This window comes from Acromyrmex echinatior, chromosome 2 (genome assembly GCF_024713525.1).
Source record: "Acromyrmex echinatior isolate Ae372 chromosome 2, ASM2471352v2, whole genome shotgun sequence".
NCBI classification, from domain to species: Eukaryota; Metazoa; Arthropoda; class Insecta; order Hymenoptera; family Formicidae; genus Acromyrmex; species Acromyrmex echinatior.
Window position 1 is genome coordinate 25,153,457 of NC_141853.1, and position 20,507 is coordinate 25,173,963.

The 20,507-nt window shown below is 32.6% G+C and overlaps 2 protein-coding genes across 3 annotated transcripts in view; one reads left to right on the plus strand and one right to left on the minus strand.

Annotated features, from left to right (window-relative positions):
• Positions 1-8,024, minus strand: part of LOC105150584 (carbohydrate sulfotransferase 11) — a 35,844-nt gene extending 27,820 nt beyond the window's left edge. The window contains exon 1 of the mRNA XM_011063886.2: positions 7,804-8,024. The gene's annotated coding sequence lies outside the window, so the exon portion shown is untranslated. The remainder of the gene's footprint in view (positions 1-7,803) is intronic.
• A 126-nt stretch (positions 8,025-8,150) lies between these two features.
• crc (bZIP transcription factor crc) lies at positions 8,151-19,281 on the plus strand. Of its 2 annotated transcripts, XM_011064349.2 has the most exons (3): positions 8,151-8,316; positions 10,238-10,552; positions 17,599-19,281. In XM_011064349.2, the coding sequence occupies exons 2-3, from the start codon at positions 10,333-10,335 to the stop codon at positions 18,504-18,506; spliced, it is 1,128 nt and encodes a 375-aa protein (XP_011062651.1). In that variant the 5' UTR covers positions 8,151-8,316; positions 10,238-10,332; the 3' UTR covers positions 18,507-19,281. The 2 variants fall into 2 exon arrangements, with proteins under 2 accessions (XP_011062651.1, XP_011062732.1); XM_011064430.2 differs by lacking the exons at positions 8,151-8,316; positions 10,238-10,552 and adding an exon at positions 12,963-13,997.
• Positions 19,282-20,507: the final 1,226 nt, after the last annotated feature.

The following is a 20,507-nucleotide window of genomic DNA, read 5'->3' on the forward strand; positions in this document are numbered from 1 at the left end:
TTCCACAACTAATTTTCTCTTCTCTAGATTAAGACTCCTATCTTCCTTTGCCTAAATATTCTTATTCTAATAATGCGATTGTGTAAGTTGAAGTTGCAATACGCATGCAATTTTGATCAATTTGTTTTTTAAATAAATAAATAAATAATAATAAATAAATAAATTATTTATTTATTTAATAAATAAATAAAAAATAAATTAGGTTTTTTTTTAATTAAAAATGATATCTCTGTAACTCTCGAATTTAACAATAATATAAAGGCATATGAGAGTATAATAAAGCGTATTCAGTATATATTTTCTTTATTAATAAGTATAAATTTTGAACGTTTTGACTCTTTTTTAAGTCTTTTTCAGCGAGACACGTTCATATAATCCAATGTGTGAGGACATCTCATCCTAGATGAAAGCCAGATTCAAAATGAAAATCCATTATTATTATTGAAATTCTGTAACCATCCTGTGATATTTCACGAACGGGAGGGTCCCAGATGTGCATAAAAAAAATCGATTGTCCAAATCGAACACAATTCCAAATATTCCAATCCGACACAATGAAACGAACCCACGACAATCTTAATCGGACACAGTTCCAATCGGACACAAATTAAAACGGACAGTGATTATACAATTTAGCAATGACCATCTCAAAAATCAATAGACTTAGGCTTATTTGACGCGTTTTGACTCTCCCCCCCCCCTCCTAAAGGGATGCACTTCTATAATTGTACTGTTAAGGTTAGAAAATCTGTCATGTAGATAGTGTATAGGCTAGTGCTTATTGGTTCGGGGTAGCTACGCCACCTCGAACAAAAAAGATAACATATCCTACCTGCTTGGAACCTAACCATGTAGAAGTTACAACGTAAACAGCTTGGAATATTTTTAACCTATGAAGACAATGGAATGTGGAACAGTCTTTTTAGAGCGGTTTTTTTACTGTCTGCAACTTTTAGGCAATTAGACCCCAAACGGATAGGATGGTATCTTTATTTGTTCGGGGCGGCGTAACCGCCTATACACCTCATTGTCTACATGATAGATTTTCTAACCTCAACCTGAACAACAACAGTATAATTATAAAAGTTGTGCATCTCTCTGCAAGAGAGGGAGAGAGGTAAGAGTCGCTTCGCGTAAAAAGTTGATATCTATATGCAACAATACAATTATAGAAATCGAATTGTGTCCGATTGGGACCGCCATGTGTCCGTTTCAACTTGTGTCCGATTGAGTCCGTTTTAATTTGTGTTCGATTGGAATTGTGTCCGATAGAAGCTGTCATATGTTCCCTTCTATCTGTGTACAATTGGGACTGTGTTCGATTTGAACAGCCTGCTGTGTCCGATTATTTTTGTATGCATTTGGGACCCTCCCTAAGGGTGAAATCACACGATGCGGAAAACGACTGCGGAATAGAGAATGCATCATATGCAACCAATCAGCGTTATTCTGCGTTATTCCGATTAGCGCTGATTGATTGCTTCTATAACGCATTCTCTATTCCGCAGTCGTATTCCGCACCGTCTGATTTCACCCCTAAGAAACAAATGCAAAACAAACTAAAATCTTCTATCTAAATCTAAATTAAAGCGAGCGGTTCAATTGTACAGTGTAGCAATTGCGTCACAGCGACTTCTGCCTAGGGAGTTTTTTTATTTTTTTTTTCTAACGCTGTGATTGGCTTGTGCGCAATTGGCTTGTGTACAATTGCAAGATCGACTCTTAAATTAAATAAGAGATGGCTTACCACATTAGGAAAAAGTGCTCTTGAACAAATAAAAATGCAGATTATATTCACAAGATTTTGATCAATTGAATATGTCAAAGAATGAGCAACACATATTTTATCACACAATAACATAGAATGATTGACTTATTTAGCCAATCAAAATCTTGTAAATATAACTTGCATTTTTATTTATTAAAGACACTTCCTAACGTGGTAAGCCATCTTCAATTTAATTTAAGATAGTTTGTTTCGCATCCGTTTCTTACGTGAAATATTGGGTCATCTAAAAAGTATCCTCGGTTTTTTGTCACTAGATGTGTGTTGATGGTCATATATCTAGTGACAAAGTACCGCGGATACTTTTTAGGTGACCCAATATCACAAAATGGTTACAAAATTTCAACAATAATGGTGAATTTTTACCTTGGATCTGTCAATTCAGGAGTGATTTCCATCTAGGAGGTGTCCTCATACATTGAATTGTATGAACGTGTCTCGCTGAAGAAGACTAAAAAAAAAGTCGAAATATTCGAAATTTATACTTATTAATAAGGAAAATATGCAATGAATTCGCTCTATTAACCGCGTTATACTCACCTTACATTATTATTTTTTAATTTTTTATTAATACTATAACGTCAATAGATAATTCAGCCAATGATTCAATTTATTAACACTTAATAAAATTAATTAACAAAATAACAGTATTTAATTACTGTGTAGTAACTTTTTGTAGTAATTTTTAGTAACAAATTTTTTTAAAGGACACTGTAGCCCGTCAATTTGCTTTTATAAATATATTTTTTCTGAAAATGCGCAAAATGCTAAAAATTTTTTTTTTACATTTTGTGTATATATGTACAGGGTTGGCCATATTCGACGGAAAGATCTGGCAACACTGTAACTTTTGACAGAGATGTTAGATCGAATAACGACGTTTCCCATGATTGAAAAAAAAAACATCTTTCCGTCGAATATGGCCAACCCTATATACTGATCGATGAGATTTAATTCGATTTCTTATCTACGATCGCTAATTTACTAACACTGATTTAATCATCAATTAATACAATACTTTGAATAGATAATGAGGAGAAACCGAATTAAATTTCGTTAGTATCTTTAATATTATCGCTCGTTGCGCAAGACCATCAAAGTTTAGTAAACAACTGTGCGTGTTCCGAAACTTACAAAAAAACGTTTTTTCCTACTGTGCATATATTATTAGAAAGAAACCTGAGAGAAGACATGAGAACTTGAAGACATGAGGACTTTTTCTTGTAACCGCAAAATGCCGCGCATTACTGCCCTCAAGAAGTAGATATAATCTATACAACAATATTCTTTTTTTTTTTTGCGGTGCTCCTGAAAATAAATCGCTAAAATCGCTGAAACAACTAAAATCTGTCAAATTAATAGAGATTCAGGTTTCTCTCTGCCTATTCATATATTATCCTATAATCAGATCTTATATTTAAGATCGTCTTAAGTACAATCTTAAGATGTCATGAATCAATCAGAAAGCCGCATTAGCATCTTAAACATTACTTAAGATAGTCAAATAAGAATCGACTATATGAATACCTTAGTACCTATTGCATGCCTTAATGCCTATTACACATTGGATACGATGAGAGATGAAACAGAACTTTTATGATTTAAAGCCGATATGTATAATATAAGAAATTTATTTGTTAATACCTTTAAAATATCTAATTTTAATTATATTGTTGAAATTAGATATTTTAAAAGTATTAACAAATAATAAATTTCTTATATTACATATCAGCTTTAAATCGTAAAAGTTCTGCTTTTTTATATGTGACGATCCAAAGCAGAGTTTTTATTGGATATCGCTCATCGCTCATATAACACAAATATAGGATGGGAATTTCTAAAACATGGCAAACCAATCAATGCGATATTTTATCATATTGCAATTTGTAATTTGAATAAAGTTGGAATTGTAAACAAACTACATTTAATTTAAAGTTATAAAAAAATTTAAATGAATAAAAAAGAATCAATCTGTAGAGACTCCACTATCCTGGCTAATTTTTAATGGCTCTTTTTCTCAGACACCTTTCTCAAACACCAATATATACGAGGGCAAGGTGAAAAATTCTCGGCCTAGAAAGTGAAAGAATAAGTTTTTTACTTTAAAAATACATTTATTATATATTTTAGCAGTACCATCTATGTTAGGCCGAGAACTTTTCATCTTGCCCTCGTAACAATTACATATAACTGTAGTTAATTAATTATATGTAGGCTGCTAGAAAAGTTTCTGCAAACAATATGAAAAAAAAACATGTAAAATTCGGTAAATGGCTTTATTGTTTTTCGAAGTATTCGCTTTTAAGATCGATCCATTTTTGCATACGCTTGAACCAATTTTCGAAGCATTTTTTCCACTCTGAGGCTATAATCTCAGAAATGAGTGTACGAAATGTTTCAACAGCTGCTTCAGGCGACTCAAATCGCTCATCACGCATCTTTTTTTTAATGTTTGGGAATAAAAAGAAGTCATTAGGTGATAAATCAGGTGAATACAGACAATGAGTCTCCAATTCGACATTTTTACTGGCTAAAAAATCAACGGTTTGACGTACTGTGTGACAGCTGGTCACAGATGGTTATCATGATGAAGGATGATGCGACGATTTCGATTTGTTCTACGCAATTCATTTATGACTTCTGGCAAACAAATTGTTGTATACCAATCAATATTTACAATCCTTCGATCCTCTAAAACCACGGTTGCCACATGTCCGGTATGACTGAAGAAACAAGCAATCATTTGCTTGACAGCACTGCGTGAACGAACAACTTTTGTTGGTTTCGGTTCATTTTGAAATATCCAAAGTGGATTGTTGTTTACTTTCGGGCTCGTACGAATAGATTCATGTTTCGTCCCCAGTAATGATGTTGTAGACCAAATTTGACCGACCTTGATTGAATTTCTTGAGCATTTTTTTACTCCATTTAACACGAGCCAGTTTTTGAGCTTCGGTCAAATTGTGTGGGATCCAACGACTGCAAAGTTTCCGTATGCTCAAATGATTATGCAAAATCATATGTATTACTTTCATATCAATGCCTAAGGGTGCCTGAATCTCGGGGGGTGTCATATGCCGGTCTCGCTCAATCATTTCACGCACAACATCAACATTAGTGGTAACAACAGACGTGGATGGACGACCTTCACGGAATTCGTCACAAAGAAAAGTACGTCCACGCTGGAATTCGGCAAACCAATTATAAACAGTCCTATTGGATGGTGCTTCATCCCCAAAAGTCAAATGAAGTCGATCGATGCATTGTTTCGGAATTAAATTATATTTGTAATCGTAAAAAATCATTGCCCGAAAATTTTCACGCTAAATTTAAATTTTTTCACAAAATAACTTCTTTTAAAATATTATACAAACAAAACTTGCTTAGTTGGCTTGGATACAAACTGTCAACTGAATTATAGGTTAAAAACATCTAATTTTACGGATATGATAGTAGCAGAACGTTGGCGCCACTGAAAGTATTAGATTGCAGAAACTTTTTCAGCAGCCTACTTTTTAATATAACGGTTTTATCAATAAAAGCGTATTCTGAATATGGAACAGGGTAGGTTTGATATACATTCTAAAAGTTTGATACGTATGATATGTATGAATACGTATCATATGTAGAATATGTATCAAACTTGTGATATCTTTAACATAACCCTAATCTCTAATTTATTAATCTTATTGACTAAAAAAACAATATTTTTAGGTTTTTGAAGTTTTGAAGTATATTGCTAATTGGAAATAGCTCCAAAAACTTTCCAGTTTTATTAAAAATGTAGTTTGCAAATAAAAAACGGAAAAGAAATAATAATGTAAGTGCAGTATATACATGAATTTGATATACAATAATATTAGTAATTCGTTGTAATTTTTGCTCTTGTAGCGTGGATTTAATTTGAAAGTATATACAATCCGATTATGCCATAATTTTTTAATTAATTTTTAATATAATTACATATTGTTGTATTTCAAATGATCGCAATAAAATATAAATTTGTTTTGCCAGTCCAAAACATTTAAATAAGATCATCAGATTAAAAAATGAGATTATGTGACGTATAATATATTGGGTCATCTAAAAAGTATCCGCGGTTTTTTGTCATTAGATGTGTGTTGATGGTCATATATCTAGTGACAAAGTACCGCGGATACTTTTTAGATGACCCAATATAAACGTATGAAAGTAAAGTGGTATCACTTTAGGGGTCTTATTCTTGAAAAGTATTGCATACGAAAAACTAGGGAAATGTTATATATTGGGTCATTTAAAAAGTATCCGCGGTTTTTTGTCACTAGATGTGTGTTGATGGTCATATATCTAGTGACAAAGTACCGCGGATACTTTTTAGATGACCCAATACTATATAGTATGTATTACATATATAGCATTTCTCTAGTTTTTCGTCCATGTATGTATATGTATGACTTGTGTTCGTTTAACGATTCTTTCTGCGATTTATTTCATTTTGTGCAGGCTTATTATATTATAATTTTTTCAGATATTAACAAAATGAATTCAGAAGAAACGTAAGTATAATTGTAATGATACATAGGATCAATGTAATTTTTCATTGTCAATGATATACTGTATTATTATTCTATCATTCATTGATGACATTAAATATTAAATCATTATCAATTTATTGGAAAAAATGTTTAGTAAACATATGTATTAATTATTGCACAACATAATATTTAATATCACAAAAATAGCATCTAGCTGTCAACTTCTCTCTTCTCTTCAGTCAACATAACCTTGCAAAATGGACAACCAAAGCAAAACAAAATCTATTATATTGGGTCATCTAAAAAGTATCCGCGGTATTTTGTCACTAGATATATAATCAACACACATCTAGTGACAAAAAACCGTGAATACTTTTTAGATGACCCAATATATATTATTAAAATATTTAAAATAAACAGGATTTTACTTTGTTTTTATAGGATTTACACAATGTTTGTGGCATGCTACTACAAAAATTAGTAGCAAATACTTTGAAAAAACTATTCCAACATATTGTCTAAATAATATATACAAGGTGCGTCACAAAAATCCGGACAAATTTCAATTTAAATTTTCCGCTTTATTGTGCCTCTGCCAGAGGTTGTTGGCGTCCGAGAAAGCTTGATGCTTCTAGTAAACAGTCATATTCTCAAAATGACCGCGAAACACAAAATGTTGAAATCAAGTGCGAAGTATAATAGAAGAGCCGCGATCATCGAAGGCCTTCACGCTGGACGCTCATCAACGAAAATAATTCGATTCTTTGGATACCCGAGATCAGCCATTTATGACATTGTGACAAAATATACGGCTTTAGAATAGTCGAACGAAGGTTCCAATATGCCAGCGAAGAAGAGTCACTCGAAAGAACGCACTGCGAGGACCCCCGCAGTCGTTGAAAGGGCTCAAGCGCTGATTTCGGATGACTCAGGGCAATCGTTGCGAAAATTAGCATCGATTGTTGACATAAGCGAGCCAACAATGCGTCGAATTGCCGAGGACCTTCGAAAAAAAAAAACAAATTACAAATCGTACACATTAAAGATACGACAAATGCTCTCTGAGGTTATCAGGACAAGTCGAGTTGCTTGCCTCGGCTCTCATTCTGGCAATATTTAATTTTTCATTAAAAACATTTTGTTTAAAGAAATTGTTCGATTTGTCCAGATTTTGGTGATGCACCCTGTATATTATAATGGTTTTTTATTTATGGTATTTATTTTTATTTATATATTATATAATAAATTCATACATGATTTCTAATTCCCTAACTCTAATATTATATTATTCAACATTATTTAACAACTGTATTATTACAATATTGCAAATGAATAAAAATTTTTGCATATATACTAATTTGATTAATATACTTGATATATAAGATTATGTTTTTTAATGATTTCGAAATTTGTTAGACATTATTTCGTTACACATGCATTGACAATTTATATCTCGTGTATTAAAATATTTGAAAAATTATATGATGTAATTATGTCACTTACCGTTAACGATTTGTAATTTCACCAAAGGTGACCGCTGATGTAGACATGTTACCATCACAAGAGATCAACGCGTAAGCTGGTTCTACATTAGTTGCAAGCCAATCGCAAATTTGTGCGACAGTGTCAATATGAAGCGTTGATTTCAAAATGCAAGCTTCAGATTGGCTGTCGCAACAAATTGCGATCAACTTGCAACTAATATAGAACCGGCTTTTAACAACACTGACAACTGTAGACGTCTAAAGACAGTTACAGAATCACGCCCCTGGAAATAGTGGAATCGCGCGGGAAAGCGACGAGGAGTAGGTCACGATGACGTGGGAGAAAGTCACGTGATCCGATCGAAACCCGAGCGGAACCCGACGACGCCGACGCTCGCATTCCCCATCCATGAGGCTCGTAAAGAAGACGTTTGGATTATCTCTGCGTTCCAGAATACGAGTAAGATGATGCTGTAGTTTAACGAAAGACTTGCACACGCAAGTGTGCCGACGCCCCTTAAGTAATCATGCGGTAAGTGGTACACAATTGTTTATCTCATTGGGATATTTCGCATAGGGTTTGGGTTTCTTGTGCCTGCTACGAGGTTCGTTGGCCATCTTGTGAGTCGTCATCACGTCAAATATGAATTGTCACGATAAAAAGATGGCCATGCCTCGCTATATTAGAGAGACATTTTACATCATTCCGTCGTCCAATTGCGCATTACGTTAATACACCATGTAAATGTCGCGATTCGTGCATGTTGTCCGATCTTGTCAAAAGATGTTGCCGGACAATAATCTCATATTGCGTCATGATGCTTCCTGCATCAATGGGTAACCGTTGGTTGATTTCCCAACGCAATCTGTATACGAAAAAAAATCGGCTTTCGCTAAGATAAGCGAGAAATAATCATCCGAGATTTCCGGTGGTTCGGAAATTAGATTTTTGTTACTGTCCGTCATCTGGGTGTAAATTCAATTTGTAAAACTTGTGAAAAAATCTATATATATATATATATATAATTAAAAATGTAAAAAAGTGTACAGAATTTTAATTGAATATATAAAAAACAAAATTTACATTTTATTTAATATTAAAATTATCAATGATTAATTTCTATCACTTGAGTATATATGTACATACATATTTGTATAGATACATATCTGTTCTTTGTAATTGAGTTAATTTGCATTTATTGTACACATGACGTCACCAATGCTTCAACACATGAAGTTGCACGAGAAGGTATCGGAGAAGGAATGAGAAGGCATATTAAAGCATTTTGTGTGAGGCCGTGTATATGTATGTAAATTAAAATAAATATAGGTATATTTGAAGTGTGTGTGGTAAAAGAAGGTGCTTCTGATAATTCAAGTTCCACATTTCTTCAAATTTGATTTTTTTTAAAACAAACAATGCGAAAAATTATTTTTTATGTCTTCTCATTATTATTTTTTTAGTACACTAACAAGTAATTTCACAAAAGAAAGAATGTATAAACATGGACATATTTCATATATAATTACATATGTTTATGAATATTTATGCATGTTATATATATTTACACATATTTATGTATACATATTCTTGTATGAAGTTTTTTATTGGGAAATTAAATAATTATAGTTAAATTTTTTCAATTTACAGTAACGATTTTAAAACGATAATTTTATATGATTGTAATTTTAAGTAAATTAAATCTTATAAATAAATTAATAAAAGCATATTATATCTCGCAATTTATAAAATTTTGCAAAATTACCTTTTGTTGTTCCTCTAATTTTATTGCTACTAGCTAATCCAAATCCACTTATGGTGTACAAGATAATGTTGAGTTGTTATTAATCATGAAGGTATTAAGTGATCATCATATTTTTCAATCCTAATGGAACTAACTTGAACTTGAATTACAGAAGCATCTATAGAATAAGATGAAAGTTAAAGTCTTTTATTTCCACACTAGTTCGCATTAGAACTCTTTGTTACTTACCAAATGTCAAACATATACCTATCTCACTTTAAGTGTACACAAAAGTATACATTCAGTTCAGCCATAGAAAACAGATCTAAACGCCTGGTTTCTTATTGTCTGGTTCATTATCTGTTTAACTTGTAATTAGGTTAACCTAATGTCATCATCCATGACATCATGATAGATAAAGGTCATTGGATAAAACATCAGATTAAATCTAACCACAAGTTAAACAGATAATGAAAAATCGGTACTTAGTGTTGTCCAGTGCAGAGACAAAGAACAAGATAAAAATCAGAAAATTATTAAAAAATATAACTATAAAAATGAAATTTGTTTGAGATTTTTTGAGCACTACACTTATAAGTTAAAAAATGGGCAAGCGAGAGAAATGATTTTTTTTGTTATTTATATTCTTCTCACTTATTTGTTCGTTTCTTTGATTTGTTATTAACATAGAAATTATTTATTTTTCAGTGCCAATATGGCGTTCATTACTAGCTACGTCGCTAAGCCGACCAAAATTTCTTTTCATCGTTCTTTAAAACCCCTCGGTTGGATTCGCATTGAAAATGTCATCCAGTCAGGACCAGATGTGGCTATGGAAGTACGAGCCGGTGTCCCGCAGTGGGACACCGTCATTAGAAATTGATGACGATTGGCCTTTATTCGATGATCATTCTGTAGAAATTTCTAACAATACTGCGGAAGCTGTTATGTATGAAGACCATCCTTCCCGTGCACAAGTGGCAAAACAGCTTTTAGAAAAATTAGACGAATGGATTAAAGAAGGTAAATATATTATTTTTGTTACTTGTCTACTTAATAGCGAATTCGATTGGACGTTACAAAAAAAAATCTTGCAAAGTATCAAAAATTCTGATTTTCAGGAAACTTGTTTATAATTAAACATGTATAGGTCACATAAATAGATGAATTTAGAAAATTTATTTGGTAAGAAAACGATTTTGGTATTGGATAAACTGTTTTAAGAAATAAAATCATCCCTTATGGATCAAATAGTTTTTGGATTTTTTTTTATAATATCTGAAATCATTTGAAATATCAAAAAATATTTTATATGCAGTGTGCATTAGTGTGTCCAACCGAATTTACTATAAAATATACATAATTGTATTGTATATAAATCGACGGTATTTATATCAGTGATAAATATTCATATTGCAATGAGCGATAAAAATTGGTAATTAATGATATTCTATTTCGTTTTACATGAAATAAAAACTGATGTATATATCAGTTGATGTATATATCTTAGAATTTTGAATATCTGTGTGCGAATATACATAAAATTTTGTTATTCTAGAATATGCTTAACATACAAAAATACAATTTTAAAAATCTTATATGAATATAGATTTATCTACATATGCTCTTATCTGAGAACAGGGAAAAGTCAAGTTGGAATTACAAATCAGAATGTAAAGCAGAAACAGTAATTGTATATAGAAGATAAGTAGGAAATTAAATGTTATAAATATTGCTTTTTTTCTTAATGATATTAAAAATATGAATATAGTAATATGAGGTAATAAAATACAAGAATACATTACAAATTTAGAAATGTAACTTCTAATCTTGGATCATTCTGATTCTTGATCGACGTAATTTTATAAGATGTATATCTTATATATAATTGAATAATTCACTGATGTGAGATGTATATCTCTATTATATAATTGAATAATTCTGATATGATACTCAAGTATTTTTGCTAAATTTTTCATTAGTGAATTAAGTTTTAACAAAGCATTTATCATTAAATTTGGAGTTTATTTTTGTTGAGTAAAGAAAATTGCTATTTTAAGAAATGAATATATATTTTTATAATATGTAATGTTAATTTAACATTAAATATTTTAATAATTAGAAATTAATACATTTTTTGTAACAAAACTTGCTCAAATTTAATCTTCAATTTGATTAGAGAAAATTGATTATTAATTCAACATATCAAGAATATGATACTGAACTAAAGATATCCATCCTGGTTTATTGTCAAATTTTTGACAAGATTTCGTTGAAACATGTTTAATATTTTAAAGTAAAATTAATCAAATTTACATTTCTGGCAAATTTATTTTTTTATTCTTGCTTTTATTCTTGCACAAACATTGATATGGATATTATATATCGCAAAAAGTATAGCCCACTAAACGGATGTCATTCGATTGAAATAGTTAAAGGGAAACTCTCAAATTTTATTCTACAATTTTTCAAAAATCTATGACGTTTATCATAACATCTAATAATTTAAATGTTATAAAATAATTGCATGATTACTTACTAACGATTAGTTTTATGGTCGCATTAAAAAGTGGAACTTGTCTACATAATCTTTAACATAATCATAGCATGTTATACTTGCTTCGGGAAAAAAAAATTCATATCCGGAGTTGAATCACAGAGACCTTCTTTATACAATTACAAATCACACAATTTTCACATATTATCGTATCTGTGAATGATAAGAAATCTCAATCGTCGTATCGCTTGCATTTTAAATGACATTGTTATAAATAACCGATTTAACAGGGAGAACCACCGCGTAGCACGGCGTCATGAATCTCGGGAGACCCCTCTAGGGATACCAATGTTCTCGATATTCCAGAGAAGCGAGATGCAAAAAAAACTGCTTTATGCTTTCGAGTGATATTTCGCAATATCCGCGTGCGCAAATATAATCGAGCGGCGAGCCATGGTAAAGGACACGAAACTCGCGTGAATGCGCATTAACTTAAGAATCGCCTACTTTTCGCATTTTTTCATACTGCGCAAAAAAAAAGTGAAAACTGGTATTTTCGTTCGATTTCGTATCCCCCTATCGCTTTCATTCTTTCCCACTGGTACCGTTCAGCACACAACACACAGAACAAACAAATGCGCGCGCGCATGTCTACTCTTTTTCTCTTTTCTGCGCTCTTTGTCACTCCTCTCCTTTTTTTCTTGTGAAAGAGAGTGGGACAAACTGGTTAACCTCTACGCGATGGCTTTGGTCTTATAGATGATGATAGGGGGGTGATGGCGGGGGGTGTCAGTAACGAGATTGAGAGGAGGGAGTAGAGACGACAGAGGGGAAAGTCCAAAGATAAGCAGGAGCGGTTTCTCGCTAGTATACAGGCCATCGAAGTCCAATTTGCACGATCGCCATTTGCCGATCCGTCGCGCTACATCAGTGCTTAATTAACCGTCGTCTACGGACCGCAACATCTTGATCTCTTATCAGTGTCTTGCACATCATTATCTGATATCTCGAGCCGCTTATCGATCTCCGCAAAAACATCTCTTTCCCTGTTCTCGAGATCTCTTATCAATTTTCCCGCGCGAATCGCCGGAAAATTTCACGGAGAGCAAAACGTCAAGTTTTCTCACGTTCCTTGTAGTACGTATCTTGTAGTACCATCAAAACGAAGAAAGAAGAAGCGGTGAACAGCCCGCACGCGTGATAAGTAGTAAAAAGCTGCTGTGAAATTGCCGGACGTGACATCGAACACTCGTCAACGCAAACACGTGGCTGCGCATCGTTTTGCGCAAAATATCATCTCGCGTCGTGTTTTAGAAGCGTCGGAATCTCTGAGCGTTCACTGGTATAGGGACAACAGGATATCAAGCGAGTTTGCCGAGCATCGTCATAGGAAGAAAGTGCGGAGGAAGCACAGGACGAACTACAGCCAAACATCTGGAGATAGATCTGAAATCCGGCGACGATTTAGCCCTTTACTGATCCGTTGGAGGTTTGCGGCAGCGACATTTGTTTGTTAGTGCATGGGCACAACCGCACGCGGGTGCCCTGAAAGGAACGGTGGCTTGGCGCCGGTAATTCTACGAGACTGGCATCATTAAAGTTGATCCGTGAAAACGATCCGTCGTCTCGATGGTGGAGCGTGCTAATGTTATATAATAGCATGCAGTTCGCATATCGGTACACGTGGAACCGAGAGATCATCGTCAACTCCCAGAAGCTCGTGAAAAGACGTTGAATATTGGCCGATTTGTTGCGATCATACGTGGGAGGATCGCACGTTCTTCTACGTCTTCGTACGAGCTGCGGCACGCTACGTTGGCGCTACAGAAAGAACGATCGTATTGGAACCACCGGCCCTTCCCAACCAGTTACACCAGATACACACTCCCACCTGATCTCTCTTCTCCCGTCCCTTTAACAAGGAAAACACCAAACCACGCGCAATTACCATGGCTGCCTTATGTTACAGCGGTAGGTTTCCTTTTCCCCTCCCCCTTTGTTCTATTTGCCCCCATCTGACGAATGCTCCGAATTGCTTCAAGTCGAGGCATAATACAGAATTTATTATCTAGGCGGAGTAGGAGATAGAAATGTGTTATCTGATCGCATTATATGTAGACATATTGGTACTGTGTTAGTTTTATCGTTAGTTACCTATTACATAGCGCATTTCGTTCTTTAAAACGTAAAAATAATATTGTTTAATCGTTAAAATGCGTAATTCAAAAAAAGATATTTTTTGTCATGTTAAAACAACGTTTAAATGTTCATTGTATTGTGGGATTTAAAAATACTCGAGATAAAACGAGTGATGACTTGCTATTCAAGATATAGGTATATATTTTGTAAGTAAACACGAAAAGTGTCCGTAGCGACTCCGTGATTTCGGTGCTTGCTTTTTAAGATTTTTTTTTATTTGATAATGCAGCTATTGTTTTGTTTCTCAAAGAATGTCGAGAAAGATAGAATGATTTATGTCGATCTATATCACTAATGCTCATTTCTACCAATGTACATTAATTTTTTAATCTTAATTCGACTTATTCTTTGTCTCTTTTAATTCTTAGAACTAGAAAAATATAAAGAGTTAATTGAATTGAGATTAAAATAATGTCTAAGACATAATTGAAAAGCACAAGCAATAAGAAATATCAGGTTTCAACCTAGAAATCGTGTATATCAGAATATACCGTTTCTGACAGATTTCTGATTTTTTCCCTGTTCTATTGCCTGTGCTTTTCATTTGTAGCTGAGGCTTTTAAACACATATATAATTACAATTTGGTAGTATTGTTTGTTTGTTTGTTTGTTTTTTAAATATATAGACTATTTCTTGTTTTCCAAAAAGATTGATTCATGAAATTGTGCACTTTCAATAATGAGCAATTCATTTGTGTACAGATAAAATATTTTGTCCCCCCTACATTAGAGGAATGTCACATTCGAAGTATTATTTACTTTGTTATTTTACTATTAAGAAAATTCGGAAAATTTATGAAGAACCGGAATATATGTATATTTTTTTAATTGTTTCTTCAAGGATCTTGCTTATATTTTACAATACATGTTAACAGTTTGATCAACTGGCATATCTGGGTTTTTTTTTTCAACAAACTGACATTTATGATACTTATATGGGCTGTATATTTTGTGTTCGTAAAATATATTTTTAATACATTTCTCTTTATCTCTAATGTTTCGGAAAAAAGTATTACAAATAAGAATATTACATTGGAAGTAAAGTTTTTAAAAACTCTTGAGTAGCTCTTAATTTTTTTCTTTACAGTTACGAGTAGAAAAAATAAGACTCGCATAATAAACAAATTTATATTAAATTTATATATATGAATTTTTCTGAAAACTTAAATCTGAACGTTCTCTTTTTTTTTCCAAAGTTTAAATAGACACTTTGATGTTGTTTGTCATCGAAATGCACATGTCATTTCTCGTTACCACAAACGAAACTTCAGATTTGTAGCCCAATAGTTTGGAAATAAAAAATAATACGCTAAATCGCACACGCGATCATGTAAATAGCAGGCATACACAAATTTCAGAAAGATTTTCTCCGGTATGTTTTACGAGAAACATCTTTAAATATTGCTGAAATTCAAATCTATATCAATCTCATTTGTCATTTATTTACATTCCTAATACATTATCAGATCAATAATCTCGTTCGTTACATTTTCATAAAAGTATATTAGAAATCAAGTAGATACATTCTGTGTAAAAAAAAATCAATCATATCTTTAGATCTTAGGATATTATATTTGATGTTAATCCATTTTCTTAAGAAACAAAAGTTATGATAATGAACTCGGCACGCACGCACGCGCGCGCGCGCACGCACACACACACGCACACACACACACACACACACACACACACACACACACGCACATAAGAACTTTAAGAAAACATGCGAGTGCAATTAAAACAGTATCTTATTTAAAAATATGATATATACATGTATAGTAGCATTTTTTTATTTGATGACATTTTAACTGCACTCGCCGCGTATCTCTGTTTTCCTGAAAGTTCTTTGTGCACTTCTAACACTTAACGTCATCCGAATACAGAAATGGTCTTATCTAACCTCATGCCCTCTTGTATTTAAAAGAAGATAACATCCAATAGCTACTGATCAAAGTTTCATAAAATAGGTCACGGCTGTCGTAGAGAGTGCGAAAATTATTCACTTTTTATACACTATAGGTCCTTGATCGGCTACGTCCTTGAGAAGGTGAAACCTTCCAGAAAGATAAGAGTATTTTGAAGCATTCGTTTAAGTTTTATAAGGCTATTAACACACGTGCAGTCATTAGTAATGATTTTTAAAAAATGTATTTTTTTTTTCCATAAACATTACTTTGCATACGAAATAAAAAAAATCGTCGCTGCAGCCCAGTAATTGATCTCATTATAAATGAGATTGCAAATGAGGAACTTGTTTTCCTACTTAATGTCCATGAAATTGTATTAATGCGCCACACCTATTTATTGTTCGTGTTCGTTGCAAGTACTGTTAGCTATCAACTTGAAATTTTTAATCAAATTGATACATAAAAAGAATATTATCGAATAACATGTTACTCAGGACACGCTTACATAAAATTAATCTCTTTCCTGAGCACTATAAACGCTGCCACTAAAGAATGAAAAAGAAAATTTGATTCGCCGTCAATAAAACATGAAAGATGGATAATGTAATTTTTTACAGAACGTAATACGCGGTAAAGTCTTTACGTTATGGAAAATAAGAGAATCGATCATTCTTAGATATTGTAGAATATTTGCCAGCCATACCATATTTCCAGAGATTATTGCGTCTCATGTTATCCAATAACAATGCACACATACTAGGAAATATAATATCACCAATATGTGATTCATTTGCAAACGAATGAATGCATCACGAGCGTGGCGCACGAACTGATACGTGATGTCAATTAGAAATAGGACGGATGCGTTTCGATCTATGGCGCCATCGGCCGCGCATATCGCTACCCAAAGAATTATGCGATATTGCTTGCATGTGAATTGTAGAATTTCTTAAGTAAGTTTGAATATTGTCCGCTAATTTCAACGCATACATTTAATAAAGTTTATATATATATATATATATATATTATTGCTGCAATAAGTAGAAATATCTATATTACTGTATAAGAAAGTATCTGAATTACTGTAATAAGGAAAGTCTATAAAATAGAAGAAATCTATAAAATATAGAAAAATCTGTAATAATAGTATATAATATAAATTTCTTCATAATGAGTCTGATGTATAATAGATCAATAAAAAATTCAAATTCTTGCTTAACGAATTTTAGATTAATCTAATGCATACAATTGAAAAACACAGGCAATAGGAACAAAGAATAACAGATTTTAATCTATTAACAGAATCGTGTATTCTGGTATGTGCAATTTCTGATGAAAGTTGAAATTTGTCATTCCCCATCACTTTTCATATATGTCTCAGGTTTTATTCTACTTTAGAGAGCCACGTTAAAGCCAAGTTGCACAAACAACTGTCATTCTAATCAAGATCGTCTGTTTGCTTTCAGAACCCTTCTCAGATTGGCTGGAAGAAAAGATAGAGCTGCCTATATTTGAACAAATATCTCTTCCCGAAAACCAAAACAAATCACCGCTGCCGGTTTACTCTACCGTCATTTATCCGCTAACGGTGACGAAGACATTGCAGCAGCAACAACAACAACAACAACAACAACAACAACAACAACATGATAACACACAAACCCTCTTGCAGGAATTTGAAACGGTTTTGGGTGACGTCGAGGCTTGTCATCAGATCATTCCGCCAACCAGTTCGACGCTTACTCCTCCGCAATCACCCTCACATAAATCGGTCAATGTGGACACGCAACTGCTTGTCACTCTGCAGCCTATGGAATCGTTCGCCAACGATCAACCGATATATAACATAGCTGCAACAGAACAACCGCTGTATGTGGATAATATACCGCGTCAGTGGAATACCGATAACATAGACTCGCTAAGTCCGCTTGGCGGGGATGTTGCGAACGAGTTAGCAGTGGTGGATGAATACGTTCGCTCACATACCAAGGATATACCGTCTCCCGTAAGTCCGTGCAGCTCCAATAGCAGTTCGGCCGACGATTCCATTGACGATCCCGATTGGAATCTCGAAACCGAGAAAAGAACAAGCCTGAAACAAACAGTTCATGACTCTTCGAAACATCGCCAAAAGCCATATTCTCGATCCTCTCTTGAGGACAAGAAGGTACGGAAAAAAGAACAGAATAAGAATGCTGCTACACGTTATAGACAGAAAAAGAAACAAGAAATCAAAGAGATACAGGGTGAAGAGCGCGAACTGGCGGAGCATAATGAGAAGTTAAAAGAAAAGATGAAGAACTTGCAGCAGGAGATAAAATATCTGAAAGGATTTATGAGGGATGTGTTCAAAGCTAAGGGTATTCTTAAATAATCCATTTGTTCAAGAATCCTTATCGCCGTACGACATAATATCTATTAGTTTTATTTAGATGTAGGGGAGACCACAGCAACAAAAAGTTTAAACCCACAAAAGTACTTTTAAATATAAGATTTTTTCTAATTTTTTTATATATAATAAATAAAAAGTATATCTAAAAATGCATGCAACAATCGTATAATACCAGTTATATTAATCTAAACTGAATTACTCTAAATAAATGACCCATGATACTCTGTAATTGATGCTGCCTTGGTCTTCCTTATATTTATTAATTTTATTTTTAGGTAATTCTCTTCATTTTTCTGCCACTAATTGTATTTTACAATTGTACTAATATTTATGATAACTCACTATTGTTTCATGTTCTCAATTTGTTCGCGTGATTTTCTTAACAAGTATTTGTTAATGTATTTTATATATATATATATATATATACATATATACGTAATAAGTTATCCGCAAATTTTTAGAGAAAATCTACAGATTTAGAATAAAGTGTACATCCTAGTTTAAAGAATTCCATCAACATTGGTAAATTGCATTAATTAACGCGGTGCGTTAGATAATGTGTGCATAAATTGTCGAGTAAGCTTATGAAGCTCTAATCAGCAGAAACCTGCTTGCTCATGCACATTCCACCACTTATCTATCGCACCTCTCGGATGCGAATCTTTTCATTTCGATTAATTTTTATCCTTTATTGCATAGTTATACCTTCATACGGCAAATTATGTAGCAAACAAAATAAATGGGTTTAATTAAACAAGTTGTACAAATATTTTCTCTTAGGGATCTGTACTTTACAGATTGACTTTTTTTTATTCGTCCAAATAAATCTGGAAAATTCCATTCCATTAACATCCTAAGCTATTAACGATGTTTATTTAATGTAAAAATATTAACGTTTCTAACATATATATTGATCCTTTTTATCTTCTTCAATAAAGGAAATGTAAGAAGTTATCTAATACGATAAACAAGAGCTGTATGTACTTCTTGCGAGTCCTTGACTTACAAACGTCATTCGTAGATTAAAATTTAGAATAAAATCTAAGCTTAATTATGTGTATATAGCTCTAAGAGTATCGTCAGCTAGATATTCTTCATTCCTTTCCTCAAAGATTGCTTTCTTCATCTAAAACCTTATACCACTTTAAAATTTTGGAAAAAATAAAAAATTTTTCTTTCCTTTAAATAATACTGCTTATACATGCGAAAATATAGCTTCACTAGTTGAGATGAAAAATTCAAAATATCTATACAAGCTGATTTTTTGAAACACGAAGAACATATCCACATGAAAAACAATACATTTTTCTTAAAACATTTTTTAAATCAGCGTACATCATAATTTCTATTTCAATTTTTATTTAATTTACTTGAAACTTACTGAGAATTTTTATTTGTTAATTGTCTATATAAAAAAATACATAATTTTTCGATTAGTTAAAAACTGTTATATTGTTATTGACATTTTTATCATTTTTAGTCAAAAATCCTTTTTTTTTTTAAATATTGGTCATTTTCCAAAAAAGCATATTTTTGAAAATCTACGTGTTTTAATAAATATCTTCAATAAATGTGTGTAAAAATTTTTGGTTTTTATTTTTTATAAAATCATTTCATGGTAATGGCTGCGTTCAGCTGAAAAAACAGTTTTGCGCAACAATGTACGATTTTTTAAATATGATTGGTTTATATACATCAGATTCAGTGATGAATTAAAGATGTAAGACCAATCAAAGAATTTTACTACAGTTGCAAAGTTGCTTTTTCTGTTGAACGCAGCTAATTTAGTTATCTGCCGATTGGATGGTCGCTGAAAATCATAATCTATTTGAATTAATCGCAGCGCCGTCATTTTCCTCGAAAAAAATAAAAATTTGTATTCATGTGTAGTAAATATCTTTTTATAGATTTTTAATTTACTTTATTTTTTTTGCAAAAAAATTCCTCAAAAAAATCTTTTTAAAGGGTACAAAGTGGTGTAAG

What these genes read in the sequence shown, in the direction of transcription:
- crc (XM_011064349.2), top strand. Translation starts at nt 10,333, where the DNA reads ATGTCATCCAGTCAGGACCAGATGTGGCTATGGAAGTACGAGCCGGTG. An exon ending in AGACGAATGGATTAAAGAAG is followed by an intron (nt 10,553 to 17,598) that starts GTAAATATATTA and finishes GTTTGCTTTCAG; the next exon opens with AACCCTTCTCAGATTGGCTG.